The sequence below is a fragment of the Pteropus medius genome, unplaced genomic scaffold, assembly GCF_902729225.1.
Source record: "Pteropus medius unplaced genomic scaffold, Ma_sr-lr_union100, whole genome shotgun sequence".
Taxonomy (NCBI): Eukaryota; Metazoa; Chordata; class Mammalia; order Chiroptera; family Pteropodidae; genus Pteropus; species Pteropus medius.
Window position 1 is genome coordinate 5,139,320 of NW_024346062.1, and position 27,205 is coordinate 5,166,524.

General features: G+C 34.6%; 1 protein-coding gene across 4 annotated transcripts in view; it reads right to left on the reverse strand.

The window, feature by feature from the left end:
- The window catches only part of EDIL3 (EGF like and discoidin domains 3), a 610,996-nt gene that overhangs the window by 168,572 nt on the left and 415,219 nt on the right, over positions 1-27,205 (reverse strand). For all 4 annotated transcript variants that reach the window (XM_039875013.1, XM_039875011.1, XM_039875015.1 and 1 more), the window contains one exon: positions 22,640-22,768. In XM_039875013.1, the coding sequence (XP_039730947.1) occupies positions 22,640-22,768 (129 nt within the window). The remainder of the gene's footprint in view (positions 1-22,639; positions 22,769-27,205) is intronic.

Sequence of the window (27,205 nt, forward strand, 5' to 3'; positions counted from 1 at the left end):
TAATAAAAACCTAATGACTTGTGAATTGGACTCAATATCAGTAAATAGTAAATACAAGTATAACTCTATCCACTTTATTTGGTCGTTTAATTTGGCCTGAGTATAATGATTTGAGTTTATGCAGTAAATTATTTCTCCACATTCATCAAGTCTCCTCCTGTGTTTTGGAGGATAAAGGAAGGATTAAGTGTACTCAATTAAATGGACCTTAGAGTTTCTTCAGAAGTAATAATATTTTCCCAAAGTAGTATCCATCCATAGGTACTGCAATATTTAAAATATTTCGGCGAAGTCATGCAGAGACAGAAAAGTACCAAGATCTATTAACGTTATATTTTACTGAATGTGCAAATATATTTTTGAAATCTGTAGACCTTTATAGGTAATACCACTAAAATATACTAAATTTATATGTTAAAGAAATACATAAGTTATTGTAATTGTGCACAGTTAAATATGACTAACATCTTATTTTTATTTACCTGCTGTATATTATAATTGTTGAGGTACAATAATTTAATCCATGGCTTTTATTTTATTATTTTCATTATCAATATACAACTCATTATACTTTTTAAATGAGAAAATGATCTCCAAAAACTACTTACCCTCTTGACTTATTATTTTATTATTATTTTAGTTCTTCTATTGATTATCTTTACAACCTTAAACTGTAACTTAAACTTGCTTTTTGTTTATCAGCTTTAGATATTAAGGATGTATATCACCGTTCATGTCTCTTTCTGGCCTCTACAGCCATACTTTTGTTTTCACTATCAAAATGTTATTTATATTTTTACAACACATTCTGTCCTATTCTGGTAAGTGCATCAGTCAATGAAAACTACAGTTAGTCTGTGTAACAATCACCAACCTCCCTGGCACACAATATGCATATGATATTTATTTCTTCACCATCTGAGTGTCAGAGAGGGGTGGTGGTATCACAAGATCTTCTGTGGGCTCCACTGAGGAGCTCTGCTTTGAGCTAATGATCCTGCCAGGCTTGGCTCCTTGCTGATGAAGTTTGGGCTCAAGTCTGCTCCGTGTGTGATTATTCTGAAATCCAAGCTGAAGACAGCAGTTATCTTTTTACTTCTGTGATGGTAATAACAGATGTTCAAAAAAGCAAGTGAAACATGCAAGGCCTTTTAAGGTTTAAGGTCAGAGTGGCTCACTGTCATTTTGCTTCATCCAAGTAACATTTCCAAACCCCAAGTCTAGGGGTAAGAGAAATATATTCCTTCTTTACAGGATGAATTTCAACGTCATATGACAAAGAGTGAGATATAGTAGGGGATAAAGAACTGGTCAATAATGCCAACTGTATATTAATTCTTCAAAATCTTACATATAATTAATTGCAAACATTGGGAAATTAAGAGTATTTATAGTACTATGATTATAAAAATAGTATTCACTATAGAACAAAGTAGAAAATGTCACTGTGCTTCACCCAAAATGTGCTATAATATAGAGACTGTTCTAGCATTAGAGTCGAATGCACTTCCTTTTGATACATTCCAACAATTGTTCGAAATCATATCATATATAGATGTTTCATATTTACAAAGGGTTTTTTTCTCTCCTAAGTTTTTCTTAGACTATCGTGTTGCTTTTCTTGTTGAAGAAAGTATAAGCTTATTCACCATATGATCACAATCTTTCTATATTTTGATTGAAAGGTATTCCCATGCTTCTTGAAGACATTCTGCCCTGATTTCTTGTTCTGACTTAGGCTGATTGCTTTCTAGGCCTGCTGCCAACTCCATCTTAGTATTTCTTTTCCTTTTTCCTCTAGGTTATTCTGTTCTTTATTAGATCTTACGTTTCTTCTTTTTCATATCCTCTTTTCATTTGCCATAGAATATCTTCAAGTAATTTTCATGAAAGGAATGAAAAAGAAAAGATTATTTTAACCCTTTGTCTTAAAAATTGTCCCCACACTTGAACGAAATTTGGCTGGTAATAGAAGTTTAAGTTCCAATTCAGTTATTTCCAGAAATGTAAAGATACATTCATTTCTTCATTGACTTCTAACATATATGGTTACTGTCTGAGAAGTCTGAAGCCAATAGAATTTTTGCTTCTTTAAGGTTACCTTTAGTATTATATTTTACTTCTCCTAGGGGTTTTAGAATTTCTCTATATCCAATTCATTAAGTTCATTAAAATTTGTCTGGATACATCTTGCTTTTTGTTCATTGAGTTGGTATTCATTAATTTATTTCATTATGAAGACTCATTTGTTATTGACTCCAATTTCTTTATTCTCCCTGGAACTACAAAAGTAATTCTTTGTTGAATTTCTTAAATTGATTCTCCATGTTGGTTAAACATATATCTCATGTTTTTCATTTTTTTTTTATTTTGGCCTAAGTTTTGGAAGATTTCTTTGACTTTAGTCTCCGATCACATTAAAAGCATTTTCCACTTATATTTTTCATATCTATATACTCTTTTTCAAAGTGACATATTTTTGTTTTATGAATATCATATTTTCTTTGTTCCTAATTAAGATTATATATCTATCTATCTGTCTGTCTATCTATCTATCTATCTATCTATCTATCTATCTATTTATTTATTTATTTATTTATTTATTTATATTATGGTGACATTGGTTAACGAAATCCAGTAAGTTTCAAATGTACAATTTAGCAATAAGGCATTGTGTGCTCACTGCCCATAGTTAGATTTCTTTCTTTTGTCACATATTTGACTCCTTTTACCTAATTAAGATGATTTAAAAAGGTGTCTCTGTTCCACGAATCATCCTTGTTTCCTCTTGTATCAACTATTCTATGTGTTCATTTTGGATCTTCTGTTTTGTGCTGTTGACTTCAAATGACTAGTGATCTTTGTCTACTTACATGAATTAAAAAACTAGACTAATTAATATACTTAACTGCTATGGTTTTTTAATAAGTTTATCTTCACCAACAGTTTTCTCTTCTGCATGGAAGACTCTAAGTAAGTGGAGCACAGGTAGGGAGCAGGCAGTGAATCTATCTTCACCTTGCAAAATAAGAAGGATTTCGTTCAGCTTTGCCTACTTCCACATTAGAAACCCAAGCTCTCTCCAAGGAAACAAAATTTTTAGACAGCAGTTTTCCAGTTTTAGCCTTGGAAATCATATTTTGTTTGTAAGGGGATAGGGAAAGAAAGAGGTGGGCAATTTGCATCACTATTCTAGAAAGTTCTTAATTAACTAACCTAATTTATGTCCACTCACTTCTCTGTACCAGCTGACTTCAGCTGACTTCCAGATTAGCTCTAACATTAGGAGAGCAGCCCCAACATCCATTTCAGACTTGGGATGTAGGCTTCTTTCCCATATTCCTTCACCTAGAAATGTCAAAAATCACTGGGTGCTTGCTAATAGTCCCTTCTCACTATTTTTGTACTGTTAAAAACTTACACTTTTTAAAATTTATTCTTCACTGTCACTTCAATGAGATTTGAGAATAAAGGTATGATAAATATGCATGTTCAGTTTGCCATCTTAAAATGATAAATTTAAATTAGATACATCTGTTTGTAATTATATCTACATTATGTATACATATGAAATAAAATTAGGTGAAAACATGAAAACAAGAAGGAAACAATCCATTAGGACATCCTTTTCCCAAACAATTTAACAAAAATCTTCACTCTTTATTTCAAGGTTGTTAATGAAGAAGCTTTTAAGCACTGGTAAATCAATATTCTACTAGTCTATTGACTTACAGATGGCCCTCTGGGGAAAGTGACAGCCCCCCACATAAAATCATTTCTTTTGACTGCCTAATAAAGTTATTGAAGAACATATTCCCTGAGAAAGCAATAAGCTCAGTCTCAGAGATTATTTAGGAAAGCTTCAGGAGAAGTTATTCTTTTTCAAAATTTAGGATCCACTAGACAAAATCTTTTTCTAACATAAATTCATTTGAGACACTAGACCAATGTACCATCAACAGAAGTCATAGAGACAGCAGGAGAAAAGAAGTTAAACACGGTTGAGTTTCTTCCTTCTCCAGGGCAATCATTATCAAAATTTTTATGCCAGAAATTAACCATGATAACAACTTTATTTTTCTATAAGTCTCCTTAGAAGAAGATCAGGTTCTTAGTAAGCTCTAAGAATATTTCTTTTACCATTTTTAATTCTATTAAAAAGTTGAAGGGTATTTGACAAGAATCTCTAAATAAGTGTTTGGTTCTTTCTTTAAGTGAAATAGTTTTACTCATATTATTAATTCTGAAACAGTTTTATATACATTTCAGATGCGAAACAGGATGCTCAGCAAATAACATAAGATGAAGAAAGGTGCGATAACGTGGGATGAGAGGTCCAAACTTTTCAATTAAAAAAATATATACTCCCCCCCCACACACACACATACACACACACTTTCTGGCGTTGTTTACTCAAACTCTGTTTTCTTGAATGTTCACATTCTGCATATATCAACATAATTTTAAAAATTACAAAGTCTGATACTATACTTTCCCCACATAAATTTCTTGAGCCCTTTCTATTCTGCCCATATTGTATAACTCGGTATTCCTGATAGTGACAGAGCTGCCAATCTGTGTGATCTCTATAAGGAAGCCAGTGGAGAGAATAATGTAAAAAGTGATGAATATTTTTAATTTTTTTGAATTCTCATTGGCAAATTTACTTTTTCATTGAAATTTCTTCTTAGATGTGTTATAAGATAAATATAATAGCATATAGAAAACTAGATGCATAGATTACTAACTGCATAAATATTCAGAAAAGGTAATTAAAATAAACCAATACTTTAGTCTTAGAATATTGCATATTTTGGTGATAAATGCAAGTGGATGCTTTGGAAATTTTCTTGACCATGATAGCTATAATATTTTACTGAACAAAGAAGTTTTGCTATAATGAAGCAGCATTCTGCATATAATTAACATATTAAAATAGTATACAGACAAAGCTATTAGGCTCATTACATGTGAGAAAAGATAAAAAGAGAATACATGTGTAAAACCAGATGTCCTAGTAAGTAAAAGCAAAAATAAATCAAAACCTGACTGATTTACAAATCTATCAATTATACTGGACAGAGTTAAGTAACATTTTGGCATTTTCATTTCTCTACTTTTATCCAGCAATTCATAAAAATAGGTAACCTTAAGGATTTTACCAATTTACTTCCTAACTCTGAAAGTGAACACTACTCTGATATTTTGAAGAACAGTATCTGCACTGAAGAAAATTAAAGTGAATGCTAAGAAAATAATTTATCCAATTCCCAATAGCAAAACATATAAAAATTCAGCTGCATTCATACACATCTAAATATGTCAGCTTTTTCTCAGATATGCCTTGAATTATGCTACAAAATAGAATACCTGGGAGATAAAAGGGCATTTAGAATATCAACATAGAAAAACATCTATTACTAAAACATAATTTTAAAGTGCTTCCAGCATATACAAGACACATTTACATTCCAAAGATATGCAGTGCATAATACTACCTTATTATAAAGTAAGCTTTGCATCTATTTGCTATTTATCCCTCAATTACATAGTAAAATTGAATAGTTAAAAATGGGAGAACATATAAATATAAAAATCTTTGGTTTTATGTCTCGAAACCTTTCATCCTAAGATACGTAGAAAAGCTATTACTTTGAGGAAAAAATATTTGCGATAAATTCTTCATTTTCTGTAACAGGTGTTTACCTTAATTTTTGAATCTTCAGGTCAAGGAATTCAATTATGTCCTTCCATGCTTATGGGTTTCAGTTTCATTCTCAGTTTATAGGATTTGATCTAATAATCATACTTTACTCCCCCAAATATCTATAGTCACTTTATGTCCCCCCAAACTGGTTTATTACAAAACATATCAAATTATCCCCTGTAGTGCCTATAACAAAGGAACAAACAGAACAATAAAAAGAAACAATGTACATTTTTATTATATTTTAATGATATTTCCATTGCCTGTACACGCATAGCCTAGTGGAAACATTTTAACCACAGGCATCTCCAGAGATCCACTTTCTGGGTAGAGAGTTCCATTGCCAAAAAAAGTTAAAAGGCAGCTAACTCTCCATTATAAATGAACAGTGAATTTATGAATTAGCTCATCTTAAATCACTGTATGAAAGCCAAGGTGCAATCATTGTCACAAGTATTTCTCTCGGGGCTGCATAAATCCCTCTTATTGAGGTTTTATATTGTTTCAATAATTCTAAGTGGATTATAAATTTGTAAGTAAAAAGTGGTGCCTTTTGGATTTGCTTGAAGCACAGAAAATAGGTTAATATAAATATAATAAAACATTCATTTCTGGTTGCTCTTATCAAGTTCAAGCTTACATGAGCTATATGTTGTAAGCATATTTTCCCTTTCAAAAAATTTCAATACTCTCTAGCTCTAACTATGGTCTCAAAACTCTTGATCACATATCTCTATTAGTAGCATTTTAAGTGTCATATGTACTTTCAATATACGCATCGTTATGTGTTTTAAAATTACGTATAAAATTAGTAAATGAATATATTATGTACATTATAAAATGTATATATAAAATATAATTTAAAAAAATTTTAGGTTGCAATAAATATCTTTTTAAAGCATTTTTAAAGGAAGATGTAAAATCATCATTATTTGCAGATGACATGATATTATATAGGGAGAAGTCTAAAGACTTCTCCCAAAAATTTTTAATACTGATAAATTAAAGTAGCAGGATACAAATTAATATTCAGAACATGGTTGCATTTTTATACACCTATAATGAACTATCAGAAAAGTTAAGAAAACAATCCCATTTACAATTGCATGAAAAAAAATAAAATATCTAGGAGTAAATTTAACCAAAGAGGTAAAAGACCTATACTTGGAAAACTATAAGACACTGAAGAAAGAAATTGAAGGAGCTACAAATTAATGAAAGAATATGCCGTACTTATGGGTAGGAAGAATTAACATAGTTAAAAAGTCCATGCTGCTCCAAAGCAATCTACAGATTCAATGCAATCCCTATCAAAATATCAATGGAATTTTTCACAGAACTTGAACAAATAATCCTAACATTTATATGGAACCACAAAAGACCCTGAAAAGCCAAAGCAATCTTGAGAAAGTACAACTATGTTGGAGGAATCACGCTACCTAGTGTCAAATTTTACTATCAGGTAATAGTAAACAAAATAGCATGGTAGTGACATATAAACAAATACACAGATCAATGGAACATAATAGAAAATGCAGAAATAAACCCACACATACATGGTCAATTAATCTATGACAAAGGAGGCAAGAATATATAATGGGGTAAAGAAAGTCTCTTCAATAAATGGTGTTGAGAATACTGGACAGACACATACAAAAGAACAAAACTGGATAATTTTCTCATACTACCTACAAAAATAAGATCAAAATGGATTAAACACTTAAACGTAAGAACCCAAACCGTAAAACTCCTAGAAGAAAACATAGGCAGAAAACCCTTTGACGTTGTTCTTACTAATATTTTTTTTGGATATGTCTCCTTGGGCAAGGGAAACAAACAAACAAACAAACAAAATAAACAAATAGGACTATATGTAACTAAAAAGCAAAGGAAACCACTAACAAAACGAAAAGACAACCTACTGAATGGGAGATATTCATTCATTTCATAATGAATGAATATCCAAAATATATAAGGAACTCATACAACTTAACACCAAAAAAAAACAAACCCAAACAATCAGATTAAAAAATGAGCAGAAGACCTGGATAGACATTTCTCCAAAGAGAGCATACAGTTGGCCAACAGACATATGAAAAGATGTTCAACATCATCAATCATCAAGGAAATGCAAACTAAAACCACAATGAGGTATTGCCTCACACCTGCCAGAATGGCTATCATCAATAAATCAACAAACAACAAGTGTTGGTGAGGACATGAAGAAAAAGGAACCCTGGTGCACTGTTGGTGGAATTGCAAATTGGTGCAGTTGCTATGGAAAATGGTATAGAGGTTCCTCAAGAAAATAATAATAGAACTACCATATGACTCAGCAATTCTATTTCTGGGTATTTATCTGAAGAAGCCCAAAACACTAACTCAAAAAGACACATGCACCTCTATGTTCATTGCAGCATTATTTATAATAGTCGAGATACCAAAGCAACTTAAGTGTCCATCACTAGATGAATGGCTAAAAGAGAAGTGGTACATATACACAATGGGATATTACTCAGATATAAAATGAATGAATTCTTGCCATGTGCAACATCGTGGATGGACTTAGAGGGTATTATGCTAAGTGAAATAAGTCTGATAGAGAAAGGCAAATACCATATGATTTCACTTATATATCAAATCTAAAATAAAATAAAATAAAATAAAATAAAAAGACAAACTAACAACTAAAACAAAAGTAAACTCATAGATACAGAGAACATTTTGATGGTTGCCAGATAGGAGAGGGGGTGAGGGGAATGGTGAAAAAGTTGAAAGGATTAAGATATACGAACTACCAATTATGAAAACAGTCATGGGGATGTAAAGTATAGCATAAGCAATATAGTCAATAACATTGTAATTACTACGTATGGTGTCAGATGGGTGCTAGCGTCACTGAGGTGATCACTTTGTAAATTAAATGTCTAATCGCTATGTAGTACACCTGAAACTAATATAATATTGTATGTCAACTATAACTGAAAAATAAAAAAATAATATTAAAAAAATATATGCACAAGCCAAGAAAAAAAAAAAAGAAGCACCCATACTGCTGCTTTGTAGTACTACTCTTCACTCAGAACCTCTGTACTGCTGTCATACTGACAGACAAACCCCATGAGGTGCCTCTGTCAGTCGTTGTGGCATGTAGTAATATAATTAATACAGGAAATTGTTAACAACAAGTAAACATAAAAGTTCTCTTATTTTCTTTGCATCTATCAGAGGACTGTCTCTTGCACTCTTTTAGGGTATATGAACCTCAGTGTTGAAAAAACTATACCGTAAGTGTCTAGAAGGATTGATCTGGGGATTTAACACATGTCCTATTAGTTTTTGAGCATAAAACCATGCTCAACTACTTATGACTCCTCGAGAATAACTAATGGTTTCTAGAATTACATTTTTCTTATTTCAATCCTTTCAAATCTAATGAAGTATTTCCAACTTAAGGAAGAAAAAACATATTTCTTAGGCTAGCTGCAGGACAATCACCTTTTTAAAAACTGGGTTTGGTATGATTAATCTTGTACTCAAGCTTATATATTTTGGACAGTGCTAAGATCACAAGGTTACTGTAAGAGAATAATTCATCCAAACCAAAAAATGAACACTAAGTTCTTCATTAACCAAAGAGTTTCCCAATATATAAGATTTAAATAAAACAAAAAATTTTCTTTACCTAATTTTGGGTACGTATTTCTACTATTACTGAATCAGATCTTGAAGCATCTTCAATAGTTTGTCTGATTACATTTAAGTAATAAAACTATCCTTAGCTTACTTTCAGTTAATAAATAATCACTTATATTTTACATACTAAAGTAAGTCCAGTCTTGTAGCATCTAAAAATCCATAATCATATCCGATTTGAAATTCTCTTCCCCACCTTAAGTCTACCTAAGACTGGAAAATTGCTGTGGGGTAGGAGCAAGCCCTCTCTGCAGGGACAAAACATTTAAAAGTTATAAATAAAATTAATAAATTATTAAATTAAGTGTGTGTGTGTGTGTGTGTGTGTGTGTGTGTGTGTGTGTGTGTGTATTCCTATTTTTCTAACAGTGTGGAAGACCAGTTTGAACTGAGATACTCCCAGATAAGTCAGAGTTCTCAAAATCAAAGTGAGGATTCTGGGAGAAAGGACTTTCAACCCACTCTTCTCAGTGGAAACCCCAGCCTGAACACCCAGGCTCTGCTTCCCCCCACCCAGCAAACAGCTACCCCATGGCCTGTCACTGAGCTGAGAGATGTGCACATTAGTGACATAGTCCACCTATGGCAGGGCAGATATGGAGAAGAGGCCTACAAAGGCCCTGGAAGTAAGCTAGGTGCCATTTGGACAGAGTGTTCTGGAGTTCTGAGTACCCTGAGCATGGTCTAGAAGTGGGAGATCTGTCTCTAGGTAGACATAGTCCTTTGTGTCCATCAACTTCTTGCCCCTTGGAGAGAGTTGAGACCACAGAAAGGCCAGAACATAGGCCCAATGTGAGAGACACAGGGCAGGGGACCCTAGTGGCAGTGTCCAGGGAAAGAGCTGGAAGGAAGTTTGGGTCATAGCTTCTCTCTTATTCCAGCATATCCTCCACTCTCTAGCTATATTTTGATTTCTCAGTAGCAGAGTAGATGAAATGAACATTCGCCTTGATTTTCAGGTTAAAATGTGGCATTGGTGACCCCTGGAGGTAGCAGATGTGCAGTTGTGGGCTCATTCTCTATTGGGGCAATTTTGTCATTTTTTTGAAGACACCTCATCACTGGGAATTCCTTGCCTCTAGCTGCCATCTCTGATGGGTCACTCTGCCCTGTCTCCTGGTTCCCTATGGCCCACTACTCTGGTGGGTCGTGAAACTTCTCTGGGCTTTTCCTCTTAGGCTCCAGCCCTCCTAAGATAACACAGCCGCTTGGCTTTGGGTAACATCTGACCCTGAGGAAATGTAGACATGTTTTATCTTCAATATTCTGGATATACAGTCCATTCCTCAAATAATCCTTGTCCTTGCTCTGTGACAGTTTCAATCACAGACTCTTGTTTTTGAACCTTCTTAGGCAGGTGTTAAATCACCAGTTTGTATGTAATTGAATATAAGAAATCATTACATATACTAAAAGGAAAAAAAAAGTTTCATTTCTTTCTGATTTCTTATAGTCTTTTTTCCTTTATCATAATGTACTTAATACCAGTCATATTTAAATAAAATATTTTGAGAAAAGAAGATAAAAGTCTGCTTTTAAAATCTACCAAAGCTCTTGAATTTTCTACTTGAAAAGCTTTAAAAATAAAAGTTGGGCAAATATTTTGAACTTAAAAGAATGACTCTACTTTCGAATGACAAAACCAAATCATGTCCAAAGTCCCTGAAAAACAGAAAATGACCAAAAGGTTTATTTTAAATATATTCTCTGAACCATTTGAGAATGGCAGGCCATAAACTACAGCAGAAAGATAGCTGGCAATAAATATTTGTCTTCAATTCAATTGCTCTGAAGGGGAAAGAAAAAGACTATGTTCTCAGATAAAAATGTCATTTACACTCTTACTGGGCTCCACTCAAAGAAAAATTGAAATAAGCTATTTTTCCTATGAGTTTAAAATATCAATTAAAAATAGAGCTCAGTAAGAGTTAAAGTAACTCCAAGGAAACAAGACGATTTCAAGTTTGTTTAGTTTTTGAAATATAAGATGATTGACATAAAAATATACTAAATTCCTTATATGACTTTATATATTAAAAAAGTAATTGATAGTCCCTGAATTTAGCTAAGCAGGCTTAAAAGATTAACCAGTGTATCTAAAAATAACAATCAGCCGTCCTAAGTCAATTCATCAAGTATGTAATTTAGGGTAATATTGGTAGTAGTATATTAACATGGACATTGCCATCTTTTAGAGAAAAATGCACATGGCAAGTTTTGGCAAAAAAAAAAAAAAATCCACATGTGTAGACTTGCAGATATAAATGAATTTCATCCTAAATGAAAACACAGAAAATGATTCTAGAAAATGCTAGCTGTATTGTCACCAAAATAATACCATATAACTTCTATGTGGATTCCATTGCTACTCTATTCAAATATGATGAATCATTCATACACAGATCTGTAGAAATCTGGAGTAATTTCCCTGCCTCTAAAAAGGCTGACTTGTACCCTGGAGCTGACCATAAGGGATTTATCTTTACTCCTCTACATGCTGTGCTATGCTTTGCTCTTCTCATTACATATGCAGAGATGATTGGGAAGAATTTGGAATAATTACTTATTTTTAATATCTATCCTGCTTATTCCACAATGCTGTTGAAACAGCTTGCAGTAAAATCTCTACATATTAAGAAGGTTGAAACTTAAAATAGATATACAAAACTGTATCGTAGAGTGGAAGCAATAGGAACCTAGGATAGAATACTTACTGGATTTGAACAGTAAGTTTGTCTATGCCAGACAAGCAAAACAGTTTCTGTAGTTCTTACCGAAGAATCTCTGTACCTCAGAAGAGAGAAACATGTGCTTCTTTGAATTTATTTTAAATGCATAAATACTACACTGACAATAGATATCCTTGCAGTCATAGTCATTCATTCAACAAGTATTTATTGTACACCTACTATGTGGCAGGCACCTTGCTAGATATAAACAGTAAATTGGTATATAAAACAAACACAAAACTCTGCCAAATAAGGGCAAGTAACACCAACAGGTCTAGTGCAAGAGACAAGACAATTACAATGATCTCTGCTGCAATTCCCCATGATTTTCTCTAGGTTTCCATTTAAGTAGTCAAACATAAGCAATTAATTATTTACTGAATTCTTATTAGTCATTCACTTATTCATTTATTTATCAAATATATTTGAGTATCTACTAAGTGCAAGGCACAGTTCTAGGTTATGAGCAAGCAATGAGAATAACTCAGGTAGTAGTTGTCTTTAAGCTCCTGGGGGTGATGAGAAATACACAAATAAATATGAAGCAAGGTAAGGAGAAAAAAGAAATAAGTGGCATGCAAAGTAGAAAGTAGGGAGGTTTCTTGCTCGAGGAAAGCGAGGAGCTTGTGGAAGTGCTCCTGGATGATCTGGGCCTGGTATTATCGATGAGCAATAGGGGATGGAGAGCACATCAGCAAAGGCAGCACAATGGACAATTGAGGTGAAGGAGGGATGACAAGTGGCTAATGGGCAAAGTGTTTGGTATATAAAGGGGGATATGAAAATAAAGTAGACAAGATAGAGCAGGGCCAGGTTTTAGCAGGAAATGAGGCTCAGCTTATGGAACAGGTACCCTTAACTGTACCACTTGCTGTGCAAAGGCTAGCAAAGGAAACATACAGCTAGACTCTTGCCCTCAAGGACTTTATAATCTAACGTGTATACAGCCAGGAAATGCAAGATCCTTGTATTTAATTATTCTCATGTACCTTTCTTCTACTAGATGATAAAGAGAGTTCTATAAGGAGAGAACTGCATGACTGGCACAGTTTTGGGAAGGGCACATATTCAAAGTCATCTGATCAGTGACAGAACCGCCTTCTACTGTGCTTACTTTTTACATGTAACTATCGGTTCTCAGGACCCAGCTCTCCCACAAGTGTAACTCTTGGGCTGCATTCTTCTCTAAGTGCTGCTGGTTCCTGCCTTACATCATTGCTTTTGAAGGATCTACTGCCCAGGCTGTGTGAACATAGCTCACAAAGTTCACTCTGAAGAGATGTAGCATCAAGGCATACACAACTGGGAAAAGGCAGCAGACAATAAATCATGCTTGGTAAGAAGGTATACAAAGAAAAGCAACTTCAAGAAAAACGGCTGATTATAAACCACAAATAATGGCACAGAGTCTAGAAGAAAAAGCAGCAAACAGCTCTCTAGATACATCTTGATGGAAAGCATTGCTCATTACTCCATCTCTCAGACAAAGAAGTCACCACAGGCAGGGCAACACTAATACAATCACAATTTCTGGAGAGAACCGTAAATGCTGAATCAATGCTTCTAAATAGGTATGCGTGGTGGATGGTCCTCCTTATGTGTATTTGCATTAAAATGTGTATATGTGAAGATGCAAAGAATCCCTGATTAATCTTCAACCTCATCCCACCGTTGCTTCTTACATACTTATCATTAATTTGACAACAACTCCCTCACCTCCCAGTTTCTCTACCTCACTTTGTTTTTATCTGTCCTCTCTCCTTTGCCTCAAAATTGCACTTGCCATCTGAGCTTTTGATGTCACTCCCACTCCCATCTCTTCCAGGTAATTTAGTTAAATAGTACTAAACAAATTTTTAAAATTACCTAGCAATTATTTATCAATCTTTATAAACTGCAGGGCTCCCCAGAGCCTTCGAGAGCTAATAAACATTGACAGTATCCAAAAGGAGGACAAAATGTGCAATGTTCTCAGACTTATTTGGCCACAAATAAGTTTAGATGAATCAATATGTTTCTCTACATTAATTTCATAAGCTATTGAAAGCATATATTGTTTCCTAAAGGTATTTTTGTTTGTCTGTTTGTTTGTGTCTTCCACAGAGCCCAGTATCATGGAAGATAGGGTATTAGTAGATGTTAAATTAATAGGTCGATTGATTAACATACTAATAATTCAGTTATCCACCTATTTATTTAACAAATATTTATTGAGGACCTACTATGAGCTTTTTAGGCACAGAGAATAAAGCAAAAACTAAACAAATCAAGTCCTCACTCTTAGAAAGATTACTTTCTAGAGGAGAAAAAATCAACAAAAAATAAACACATAATATACCAGGTGGTAAGGAGTGTTAAAAAATTTAAAGGAAAGTAAGAGGGATGGAGAGTAAAGAGATTGTGGAGGAAGGTTTTACAGAACATTTTATTGCAGGTAGTTGGAGAAGGGCACTCTGGAGTATTATCACTTGTGCAAAGATCTAACAAAAAAGAAAGGGAGTGAGAGAGCCTTGTGATTATCTAAGAAAGAGAGGCCAGGTAAGTGAACACAAAGGCAAGGTTCCCAGACTAGAAGCTGGCTTGGCATGTTTGAGGAGAGTAAAGAGAAACTGTGTGACAAGCAGAATCAGCACTATGGAGCGTGGCTGGGGATAAGGTCAGAGATGGCTGGGAACAGAATGCGTCAGGCTCTTTTTGTCGCAATAGGACTTTGGATTCTGCTCCAAGTGAACTAGAAAACCATAAAGGGCTTTGTACAGCAACATGACCTAATATGAGTTGTGATTTAAGAGGATCAGTCTGGCTGCTGTTCTGAAAATAGACTAGGGACAAGTACAGAGTCAGCACAATCATTAAGAGTATGTCATAGTGGATAGTGGTGCCTTAGGGAAGAAGCGAGGGTGTAAGAAGTGATCAAAATCCAGATATAGTCTTTAAGTAATCAAAGAGCATACAAGAGACACTGAATATTGATAAATCTTCTAAGGAGTTTTATTGAAAAGCAGACAGCTAAAATAACAGCATCAATCATTCTCTCCTCCACTTCCTTCTTATCTCCCTCCCTCTCACCCTAGCTATTGAGAAGGTATACACTTTTAATTATAAAACTTTGTTTTTAAGACATATTGTGTTCTCATCCTCTCTGCTGCAAAATTAGCTCAGATAAAATGAGTATCAATTTCTTCTACTACAATTAAAGAAAAAAAGTATTTTGAAAACCAATCATAAAAATAATAATGATATTTTTAATTGCATTTAACACCACATATATTAACTTGCCTGGGCATCATCAACCTGGATCTAAAAGTAGGCAAAGAGCCCAGTTATTTCTATTTTACACATGAGAAAACCAAGGCTTAGCATAATCATTCGTTCAAGTTGATATGACTTGTTAATAGCAGAGAAGGAATTGAAGTTTGAGTCTCTTCTACATTTCAGTTCACAATGCACTTCATGATTTCATTTTTCAAAGAAATTGTACTCATTTTATTTAGAAATAGTCAGAAGCAATTCTTTTACTTACCACTAAAAAAGTCTTTTTCATATGGTTGGGGGGAACAATTCTCACTTAGAAATGTTCTAGTTTAAGATATATCTTATAAAATTATTAAAACCTCCTTAATATCCAAGAATCATTTATTTCTAAAGGACATTTTTTTAAATTTCTATAAGTTTATAGGCTATGGCATGATCGTGAAATCAATTAAAATAGTAAGAGCAAAATCAATCAAGTTATATTCTAAAGGCTGATGTCAGAAGATCTCCACTCAATGCAATCGTGATTTCCAGATATCCCATAAAATGTAAATGATATTCTCTTTTTCAAAATCATTATTGTATTTTAGTATGTAATTATATTAGTTTTGATTTATATATCACTTCTATTATAATACTTTCTTTAAAATATACTGTATTTTACTATTAAAACTCACTAATGTGAAATAGACACAATATATCTAAATGCAACCAATATTATGGGTCCTTTAAAGATATCAAAATTTGAAAATTCTGCATCTTAAATAACAGCATATATATTTAAGGTATTGATCATATGTATATATGTACATGTGTGCATTACATACTTTTTATCTTTAAAATTCTAGATTCTATCCTAATGAGGCAATTAAAAGCTAAAAACAAGACAAAAAGAAGGCATACTGGAAATTATAATAATATATTTTACTGCTCAAGACTATAATAAGAAGTAAAATGAAAATTATAACACTACTGAAATTTATTAGCAAAAACCAAATATTTATGACCCCAGTATAATCCACTTTAAAGTATTTTCCAAATCTAAACATTGTTCAGCTCCTCCCAAGTCCTTGTGTCTACCTCAGTCTAAGCCATCAATGCCTCTTAGCTGGTCTCAAGTATTCCACTTTTGTCCCTAACAGGACCTATTCTTTAGCAGCACCCAGAGTCATTCTCCAAACAGAAGTTAGTTCATGTACTTTCTATCCTCCAAAGATACCCTTACACAATTACAATAAAATAAAAAGTTGTCTCTAAGGCTTATAAGGCCCCCATGATCTACTCCTTGACTACTGCTTAGATCTTCTTTCAGCCCCCTGTCCTCATTATTCGCCATGCTCCAAGCGTACACCCCTCAAGACTCTAAGCTTGCTGCTCCATCTGGTTTACTTGGCTGGCCTCCTGACTTCACTCATGCCATTGCTAAAGCATCGCTTGGTAGAAGAAAACTTCTTTGGCTGTGCTCTAAAATAGCACTTGAATAATCCTGCTCTGTAGTCCCGATACTTGTAACACAAATCAGTACTTCATAGTATACATTACTACGTTATCTTTTTAAATTTAATTTTCTATTGAGATAATTGTAGATTTATATGCATTTGTAAAAAAAATAACACAAAGAGATCCCATGTATACTTTACCCAGTTCCCCTCAATGGTTGCCATTTTGCAACACTGTGATATAAAAACACAACTAAAATATTGCTATTCCTATAACACTTCAATCTTATTCAGGTTTCTCCAGTTTTACTTGTACTCATTTGTGTGAATGTAAGTAATTCTCTACAACTTTTTTCACATATGTAGGTTTGTGTATCTATCATCTCAGTAACTAATAGTTCTAACACCATAAGGACAACATGTTGTTCTTTTATAACCACATTCATCCCTATTTCCTTAGTCTCTAATACTTTAACTATTAATCTGTCCCTCATTTCTAAAATTTTATTTCAAAAATTTTATGTATTTGGAATCATCTAGTATGTATCCTCTTGGGATTGGCTTTTTCCATTCAGCTTAATTTGCTGAAGATTTCTATCAGTCGTATGTAACAACAGTTCCTTCCTTTTCATTGCCGAGTAGTGAGTATTCCGCAGTACATACGTGCCACTATTTGTTTAACTATTCACCTGTTGAAGGACATCTGGGTCAGTTCTAGCCTTTGGCTATTACCAATAAAGCTTTGTGAACATCCACATACAGATTTTTCGTGTGAACTTGAGTTTTCATTTCTCAGGGATAAACGCCCAAAAGTGCAGTTGCTGTGCTGTGTGGTGAATGTGTGTGTCATAGTTTTTATTATGCCTTTTCCCCATTAGAATGGAAAAAAAAGTTCTATGATAGGAGCGACTTGGTTATTTTGGTTCGCTGTTGTATCCCAGTGTCCAAGACAGTGCTTGGCACAGAGTCGGGAATTAGCATACATCTGTTGGATAAGTACGTTTCAGACCCTCATGGAGATACATTCCCATGAGCACAGACTTTATTGTTTTGGTAATTGACTGGGGCAAAATAAGTCTGCGAAAAGAATCCCTGGGAAAGACGGTAGAGATGAGGATAAAGGAGAAATGGCCATGGTGTATGTCCCCTAACCTGCCTTAGGTGTCAGTTTGAGCCCTGAATGAAAGAGCAGTTAGAGTAAGAAGTGTTTATAAATGGATATGCCCCTCTGAGAAAAGCCATATGATTTTCTAACCCCAAGGAATATAGTAGAACCCAATGTCATTAAAATGGCTTAACCTTCAATGATTTTCCCTCAGACCACGTGCAGTCTCAGTTGCAGAGGACAGAGTAGCCTGACGCTCAGTCATAGTTTCAAGGTGGAACCAACGCTGGAGCCGGGGAGCTCATACTGGTTCCTAAGCACATGTGGCAACCCGGTGAACTGATAAGTAAGTTCTCAAAAAATGTGTGTCTAATGTGTAAATAAATAAATAATTTCCGACAAGACTGGGGAGGACATCAGGGGAGAATGAGGTCTTACCTGAGCCGTATAAAAAATGGTAGCTAACAGCAATAGGAATTTGGTAATCAGTGTTAACCTCACCACAAGCTAGGAGTCTTGAGGAATTTGGATTACATGCAACAACCTTACTGTTTAAATTATATTTGTGGTACTCTATTCCTGGAGCTATCCTTTATAAAATTACGAGTAAATCAGTTTTAGAAGGTCAGGCCTATTAATATAAACACAACACCTTCATGAGTATAACCTTCTGGCAAAATTTGTTTAAGATATTTCTGTTCAAAGTTTAGGTTTTCTTGATAATTGAATTTCTTTTAATAAGCAACAGGAAAAAAGAGAAAGTCTAACTGTCATTTAAAGTAGCAATTTTCATACGTTTTGAGTTTGTGAATATCTGAGCATTTTATTAAATATATGAAAAACTGATTGTATTTGAATAGTCTCTCTGTGTAAATATCCAGGACATATGTCGGCCAGGGCAGTGCTCTTTGTGAGGCTCCTGCAAAGGATGAAACAAACAAACAAACAAACAAACAAACAAACTAATAAAATTCCCTGGAACTCTGGCTACTGAAGATAGATTAAGGGATAATACATTTTAAGAACAGTAACCTAATACCTGGCCTGATTCTTTCAATCAACCTTTAGCCAAAGGTTCTTGCTGTAAGGTGATTTCCATTATGTCAAGTAAAGGTTGAATGACAAAATTCAGTAAGGTTGCATAATTATACATTTAGTGTGAAATTATCTTTGCATATCCTGAGCTTGGTTTCTCTCTGAGTATTTCTGCTTAGTTTCTTTAAGGCATAGTACTGCCTTACAGTGGGGTTCTAGAACACTGATTCTTAGCCTTGGTTGCACATTAGAATCATCTGGGGAGGTTTTAAAACTCCTAATGCCTAGACCATAACCAGACCAATTAAATCAGAGTCTCTAAGGTGGGAGCCAGGCATCAGTATTTTTCATAGGTCCCGAGGTGATTCTAATGTGCAGCCAAGGCTGAGAAACAGTGTTCTAGAATCAGTAGTGTCAGTTTCACTGGGGTACTTTTTAATAGTCAGATTTGGATCCAAAATCAAATCTATTAAATCAGAATCTCTATTGATGAGCAAGAGAAATCTGAATATTTGTCTGCACTACCAGATAATTCATACATACACCAAGTTTAAGAACCTTTGGCTTTATAGAGTTAAAGTGGCTAACATTGACCTGCAAAGTCATTAGTGAACAGAAAAATTTGAAATCTCAATCCATAGTCAGAAAACCTTTTTGGGGTTGGAGACAAGTCTATTTTGGAAGTCTTCTTAGAGGTCTGGGTATTTGGCATGTGCGGTATGAATGTATGAATCTATTAATCAATAGTATAAAATTAATGTATGAATCTATTAATCAATAGTATAAAATTAAGACCAAACTGGTTTATAATAGTTAGCATAACATACAAAGATGTTTAGTTTGCAGATATCAGTAATAACTCTAGGTAAAATTTCCACACAGTTTTGAAGTGAATACTCTATTAGGGAAAATTCATTCTCTAGTGGAAAAGCAAAAATAAAGAGGCCATCGAGCTAAAATTAGGAAGATTAATTTTTAAAAAAATAATAATTACCTATCAGAATTAAGGATGTTAAAAGAGAATTCTAGTAGAAAATCTTAAAGCTCCGAATTTACTTCCCTCTGCCTCACAACTCATTTTTTTCCAAAAAATTATAATTAAATGTTTTTAAAGGAAGGAAAAATTTAAGGACTGATAGGAGTCCCCATTATATTTGAAACTACTATTCTATTAGGCACAAATAGCTAACCCTTTAAAATATATAAAGTATGTTCCAAAACCTCTCATTTGATCCTATTTAGAGATGCAGGACAAGAAATTATTAATTCTAATTTTTATAGAAATGTTATTTCCAGAATATAATACAGTATAAAGTTCTCGGTGTTTGTTGAATTGAATTGAATTGAATTGAATTGAATTATTGGATGAGAAAACTGAAGCACAGAACCATTAAGTGCTAACTGACTCTTCATCAATTGATCAAAATACAGTTGCATCAAAATATAGTTGTATCAAAAACCCACATCTAATCCAGAATTATTCCTTTACTAGCATGCTGCCTCCAGTATAATTTGGAAATAAAATATTCTTTAAGCAAGTAGTCCTCAAGCTTTGTGTACCTAAGGATCATATAGATGCTTTTAACTCTATCCAGCGTACCAGTTCAATAGGGCTGAGGTAGGACAAGATTCTGTATGTTTAACAAGCACCACCTACCAGAGAAAACATGTAATTGCCAAGTATGTAATTAATCTAATTAGCAGTGATTGTCAAAACAGCACATATCATCGGCTAACTCTAAGAAAAGTGAAGTATGTAAGTTACAGAAGTAAAATGACTCATGGCCCCAATAAATATTTGCTGAATGTATGAATCTATTAATCAATAGTATAAAATTAAGACCAAACTGGTTTATAATAGTTAGCATAACATACAAAGAGGAAAGTTTTTGATTCCGTGTTTTTCTGACCAGCTTTCTCAGTGGGAAAAGGGACTAGAGCACATATTATCTAGCACTAATCTGATAAAATGGGTCACTTCTTAAAGCAGCCCTTTTTCTTTCAGAGCTGCTATATCAGCTTTCCTTCCCCAAAGAATAGAAACCAAGATGTTAACCAATGTCACCATAAGAATAATAAAAAAAAAAAAAAAAGAATCAAAGGCGCAGAGCTGTGCATAGGTAAGGAAGAATATACAGAATGCCTTCCTTGGTAAGATGGGCAAAGAGTTCTGGAAATGAAGAAACAGTCCTTCCCTAAGGCATTGGATTGTTACTAGGCAACAAATAAAATATGATTACTTCTAGTCAGCCCCAAATACAGCTCCCAGAAGAAAACTGGTTGCTTAAAAATGCCTTTCAAAAGTCTAAACTTTAGACAATTTTAGTGTTCAATTCATCCTATAATTTACATCTTATAATTATACCCACCCACATACACATACACACACATATATCTGTGTATAGATGTATGTTTCACATTATTATATGGCATTTTAAGAACACATATAATTTGATAATTCTATATAAAAATGAATAGTAATCATTACTAGTCTCATAAAGATACGATTTCATGCTATTTTCATTACCAAGAAAAGTTTTCGTAATGGTTAAAATCTGAATCACTGACAATAAATGCTAGTGAGAATACAGAACAGAAACTCTCATTCATTGCCAGTGAGTACACAAAATGAAAGAGCTACTGTGGAAGGCAGTTTGGCATTTTCTTTCAAAAGTAAATGTACTTTTACCAAACAACCCAAAAGTCTATAGAAATTCCACAAACTCCTGGTGATGGCACTCTTCAGAAAAGTATAAAATGCCTCCAAAGTCTCAGAGCCAGGAGGCCCACTGTATTTTTTGCTAGTGATCAGAAATGTGGCTCTGGCTGACATCCAGCTTTGCCTTACCTGTTTCTAACATCATGGTCTTAACCACCACTCCAATCTTCAGAGCTCCTATTTCCACTCTTCCCATCATGTGCCATTGCCCTGTTCTCCTCTCTCAGATCAATGTCTTATCCCTCTGACAAGACTCAGCTTACAAGTGGCAGCCTCTGAGAGAGCCTTCCCTGACAGCTTACAGTCCACTGTGGCCTCCCTGCTTGCTGAACTCCTACAGCAGTCAGAGGCCCTCTCATTTGGCATTTCTGTTGAACCATACTTCTACAAAGAAATCATCACAAGTGGACATATTTTGTTTAACTTTTCAGGATAAATAAGAATGGGATAAAAGAGAGAAGTGCAAATAACACACTTATTGAACTTTCAAAGACTTTCACGTTAAAAATGCCAACATGTTAAGGGGGAAGAAACTGGCTTATAGGTAGAGTGGGGTGCGAAGTTTTGTTTTTTTTTTCTTTTCTGAGTATCATCTCTGAACCTAATCAACAGAATTCTGTCTGGGAAGCTCAAAGAATGTAGCTTCAGGGCAAATATGAGACAGGTATCAGTTTATTATAAAAAGCGACATTTTGCAAATTTGCCTGAATGATATCGCAAGGGCAAGAGAAGACTGGTAGCCCCCATGACACAGGGGCGGGGGGAGATTGAAAAGAGTCCTGGAGTCCTCAGCTGGGGAGGTGGCACATTCAATGGGAGAGAAGCAGCATTAGCCAATTGTCAGGGCTCTTTGCCACTCAAAGATTCTATTAGTCTACTGCAAACAAGAATGATAATGGCTCGCATACTGTACAATCAATAATAATAAAAGCAAAATGAGCAAGGATAACTTACTGTGCTGACAGTGAATCCCATTAAATCCTCGAGAACATTTACAGACATAGCCTATGAATGTGTCCCCTCGATACGCTTCACTTATTTCACAGGTTCCTCCATTATGGCATGGATTAGGGATGCAGGGACCTGAAAGACAGAAAAAAATATTGCTGCATAATGCACATGCTTTACAGTAGACATTGGGTTAACATTTTGCAATTAACTGTTTTATAGAGAAAGGTGTTCTGAGTATGAGTGGTACGGGAAAAGTACTAGTCATATGAGCTCTGGAGATCAATGACCTGGGTTTGAATCCTGGTTTCACCACTTCCTAGCCATGTGGTCACTGAGGATTTATTTAACTTCTCTGTGCCTCAGCCTCACCTTCTGTTAAATGTCAATACTCATGGAATCCACCTCAGAAGGGTAATGATACAGATAAAAAGTGTTCATACATATAAAATACTCAGTATATGTCTGCACACACTGAGCACTCAAAAAAATAATAGTGCTAAGCGTTGTTATTAAGATCTCAAAATTGTAAAATATCTTCTGCATATTTATAAACTAATACTGAACAGCAATTTCTGGAGTTATGAACACAGAAGAGCTTTGTACCCTGCTGGTGGAAGTAGCATAAACTTGCAAATGACTGCAACCACATAGGCCAAGTGAAGAGGACAGCTGATTGTAATACTTTTACAGTCTATTTATTGTTTGTGGTGGAACATATTTCTGGAGAATCATAATTTTTGCCAATCTGTAAGAAGTAGCTCATCAAACATTGCAAATATAGAGAAGAGGGGCTGATAATCATTTTTAAGCTTTGAAAAAATAACTTCACCAGAGTGACTGGTACCTGTGACAGCCAAGAGAAGTGTGGTACTTGATCTCCCTTTAGAGAGTACCAGCTGCCAGTACGTTGGGAGTGTAGAGCTGGTCCAGTTCCTCCTGGCCTGGGACTCCTCTAATGCACATTCTTTAATCTGGGTGCCCCTTTAGTATGGCTGAGATTTTAACAAATGACATGGCAATCTGAAGCTTTTTCTATGTAATCTTCCTTCCTTTCTTTTCTCCCTTCAGAGGTGACAGGCTTGTGTCATAGTCTGTAGGCTCATCCTACCTACTCTCGTTCTCTCTCCCCTTTGTCCATCACTGAGATTCCTTTCCACCAATAAATCTTTTGCACTTTTAATTCTTTCCTGTATTTGGCTTCCTGGAGGATGGTAATTGACTCATGGTGGAATCCAAAATGGAGATTGTGAAGAAGGGAAGAGACAAGTTGAAGAAAGAAAAAAGCTCTCTCTGGAAAATGAAAAAAACCCAAGGAAAAATATAGTATTCTCTAATTTTGTCTTTTTTTTTTTAATTGGAGAGAATATAATACATTTGCAAGTGAAAGAGATATCACTGAAGAGAAAGTTGAAATGTACATGTCAGAAAAAGAAAGAGTAATTAAACTAAGTGTCTGACTAAGTTTGAAAGGGTAAATTCATTTCTGGGGGAAGATTAATCAAGAAAACGAGAAAATGGTTTCAGCAGAGACTGGAGGGAGGGTGAAAGGATTGAGCACGAGAATAGTGATAACTTGAGGTAACTGGGTGGGAGCACTATCAGGCAGGCTGTTGGAAAAGTGCAATAGTAAATGGCTACTTGAGTGTGATTTGAAACCATTTAAAGACTTCTGGAGAGAAAAGGAAATTTGCATCCTCACCTTGAGCAGTGAATTAGGATGCCAACAACAGGAACCACTTAGGGGTTAGGCAACATTGTCTTACATTGAGGCAAGACTTTATAATTCTAGTCCTTCCTCCAGCAGCTATTTTGACATAGTTTTTTTTTTTTTTTCCAGTTTAAAGTTTTGTGAAATTCAAATAAAGCATATAGAATCAAACAAAGATGAACATGAAATAGGAAACAGTGTGAGAACTTGATAGTGTCTGGATCTTCACTTTTTGATAGGGCTGACTTTCAAAAAGTGAAAAGAATAAATTTTTTTCAGTGATTTTCTCCAGATAGCTTCATGCCAATTAAAAACAATAAATTTACTTAAGCAGGCAGTTTTGTGCTGTGTAGAATATGTCAGTTAAACTAACTCACCTCTGCCCTTGAGGTGGTACATTGCCAATTTTTGTTTGAGACAGAAAGACTGTGCAATACCAATGATCAGTTTTGTGGCAATTTGAATCACTTTCTTCTATCACCATGAGATGTAAACTGTGTTACAGAACATATTTCTTCTCTTTTTTCCCAGTTTGTACTTCTTCCTTCCTCTCAAATAAATTAACATTTGTTGGTGACTTACAATTGACAAATTCTCTTCCCATGAATAATCTCATTTATTCCTCACAGCAACTCGAAGTACTTGTCATTACTGTTCTCTTTTACAAAACTGCTCTTTTTTTAAAAAACTGAAGGTCAGATAATGTTTCTCAAATAAATATCTATAAGTAATGCACTTAGTTCTCACACTAAGAATCTGTGATTCTAAAACTAAAACTCCTTAGAGAATCAGCTAATTGATGAAGGGAGAATGAAATAAAGGTGATAGAGTTTTGATTCATCAGTTCGCTTCAAAATAAGAAAAAATTGACAAATTTTTTTCATTAACTAGAAACTGATAACCATACATATAATAGCTAAAGAAAAAAAATTAACCTAAATAATTATGGTCAAAGAATTACAGCATTTCAAACAAATAAGAAACCTTAGAGACCCCCCAGTCTAATCTTTCAATTTTTCAGATGAGGAAACAGCCTAATAAGGATTCAGTGATCAACTCCTCCCCTCCACCCCCCCAAAAAGCACCTAATATGAGAAAAATTGGGTTTAAGAAATTGTATCTTGGAGAAAAAAAGTTATTAAAACTGAAAATGATTAAGCTATTCCTGATCCCTCAAGAGAATGATGTAATTTATATGAGAAAGACAATAAATCTTTTCTATGCTCCCTTCCACTTACAAAGTTGGGTGAAGGAGGGATTTGAAAAAAACAAAACAAAACAAAACTGAATTAATAAGGCCTCTGCCAATTCTTGGAAGCAGTTAAAGCTGTGACTCTAAGGAAGATGACCAATGGAAGTCACTTGGAAGAGCAAAGGGAATATGAGCCTGGAATAGATGACTGCTTCCTGAAGTCTACTGAATCTTTGGAAAAGTAGAACTTGCTAGATGCTGAGAATAAGTTAGTGGGTCTGTATAATGAAGAGAAGAACTTAGAAGTAGATGGGGAAAATCCAGAAGAGGAGACCCCAGAAACAGAGCTGGAAATAGACTTTAGGAAGAGAGGCGGGTCAATCAGTGTGCTGCGAGGCTGTAATATGTGAAGAAAAGTAGCTTGTAAGAAATTGTGATGTCTAAAATTCAAGTTTACATTACTTGCACAGCTGTTGTGTGAACTGTCATTGCTGAAATATCCAGATCTACACTCAAGTCTGCTAGACACACAGACCTGTGTGTGGTGTTTGGGGAAATCAAGAGGAAAGAACTGTGCTATTCATCTGGCTCATCCCGGCAGAAGTGAAGAAGTGTTGCAGCACAGGACGCCCAAGAGACTCAAGAATCCAGTGGATACAGGAACCTCAAGACAGAGCTGACAGAGATATCTAAAGTCCTAGACACTCTAGATATTTCTTGAGGGCATAGGTGAAGCTTGTCTAGCAATCATTGTGCAGCCTCTGGGATTCCCAAAAGATAGGAGTTAAAGTTGGAGCTCATTTTATTTACACTCAAAGGGCATCATGACCTCAGCTGACACCTGGGTCTCAGAAAAAGATTGCCTATTGCAGAGATTGTAACTGTGTTTTTCCTACTCCTAGGAATTCATTTATATTCATTTAAAGGGTGAGGATGAAGGAAAGCAAATGGGACAAGGATTTAACCTTTCTAGAATGCCTTGTATGCTCTGTAAGAATTTTTTTCCCCAGTACATCTTTGTTTTAGAGGCAAGAAAACAGCCTTGCTCAGAGAGGTTGAGTAACATGTCTTTCTGGAAAATCCAAGATTTTAACACACTCTGCCTGACTACAAATCTATGTCTTTTCCATTAAGCTACACTTCCTTGTTGAAGATCTGTACATTATGTTAGTCTTGACAGATGCAAACAGAATCAGCATGAATTCACTAAGTACATTCCTATAAATAATACAGGACTCCAAAGCCTTTCTAAGAGAAAATATTTCAGAGTATTTTCAGCAAATGGGTCAGGGTATATTAGGTATTATAAATATAAATAGGTTCTGCTATGCTGTGATAGTACTCTAGTTCAGCTATGTTTAAAATCGATTGTCAAACATGAGTATTTCCCCAATATTATTTGGTAATAATATATTGTATGCATACACTATTGCTTATACTGTGAGGATAAGAAAGAAATTGAACCTGCCTAAAGTACAGGCTTCTTTCTCCCTCCTTCCTTCTCTTTCTCTCTTTTTTTTTTCTTTTGGCCTTAATAATTATACTGTGGACTGATATTATATGCCTTGTACATACTCTTTTGAAGTACTAGTGATAGAGTGTTGAAATGAATGGTTACATGTCGCTTTTTCCCCACTAGACAATAAATACTCTGTGGTAAGAGTCATAG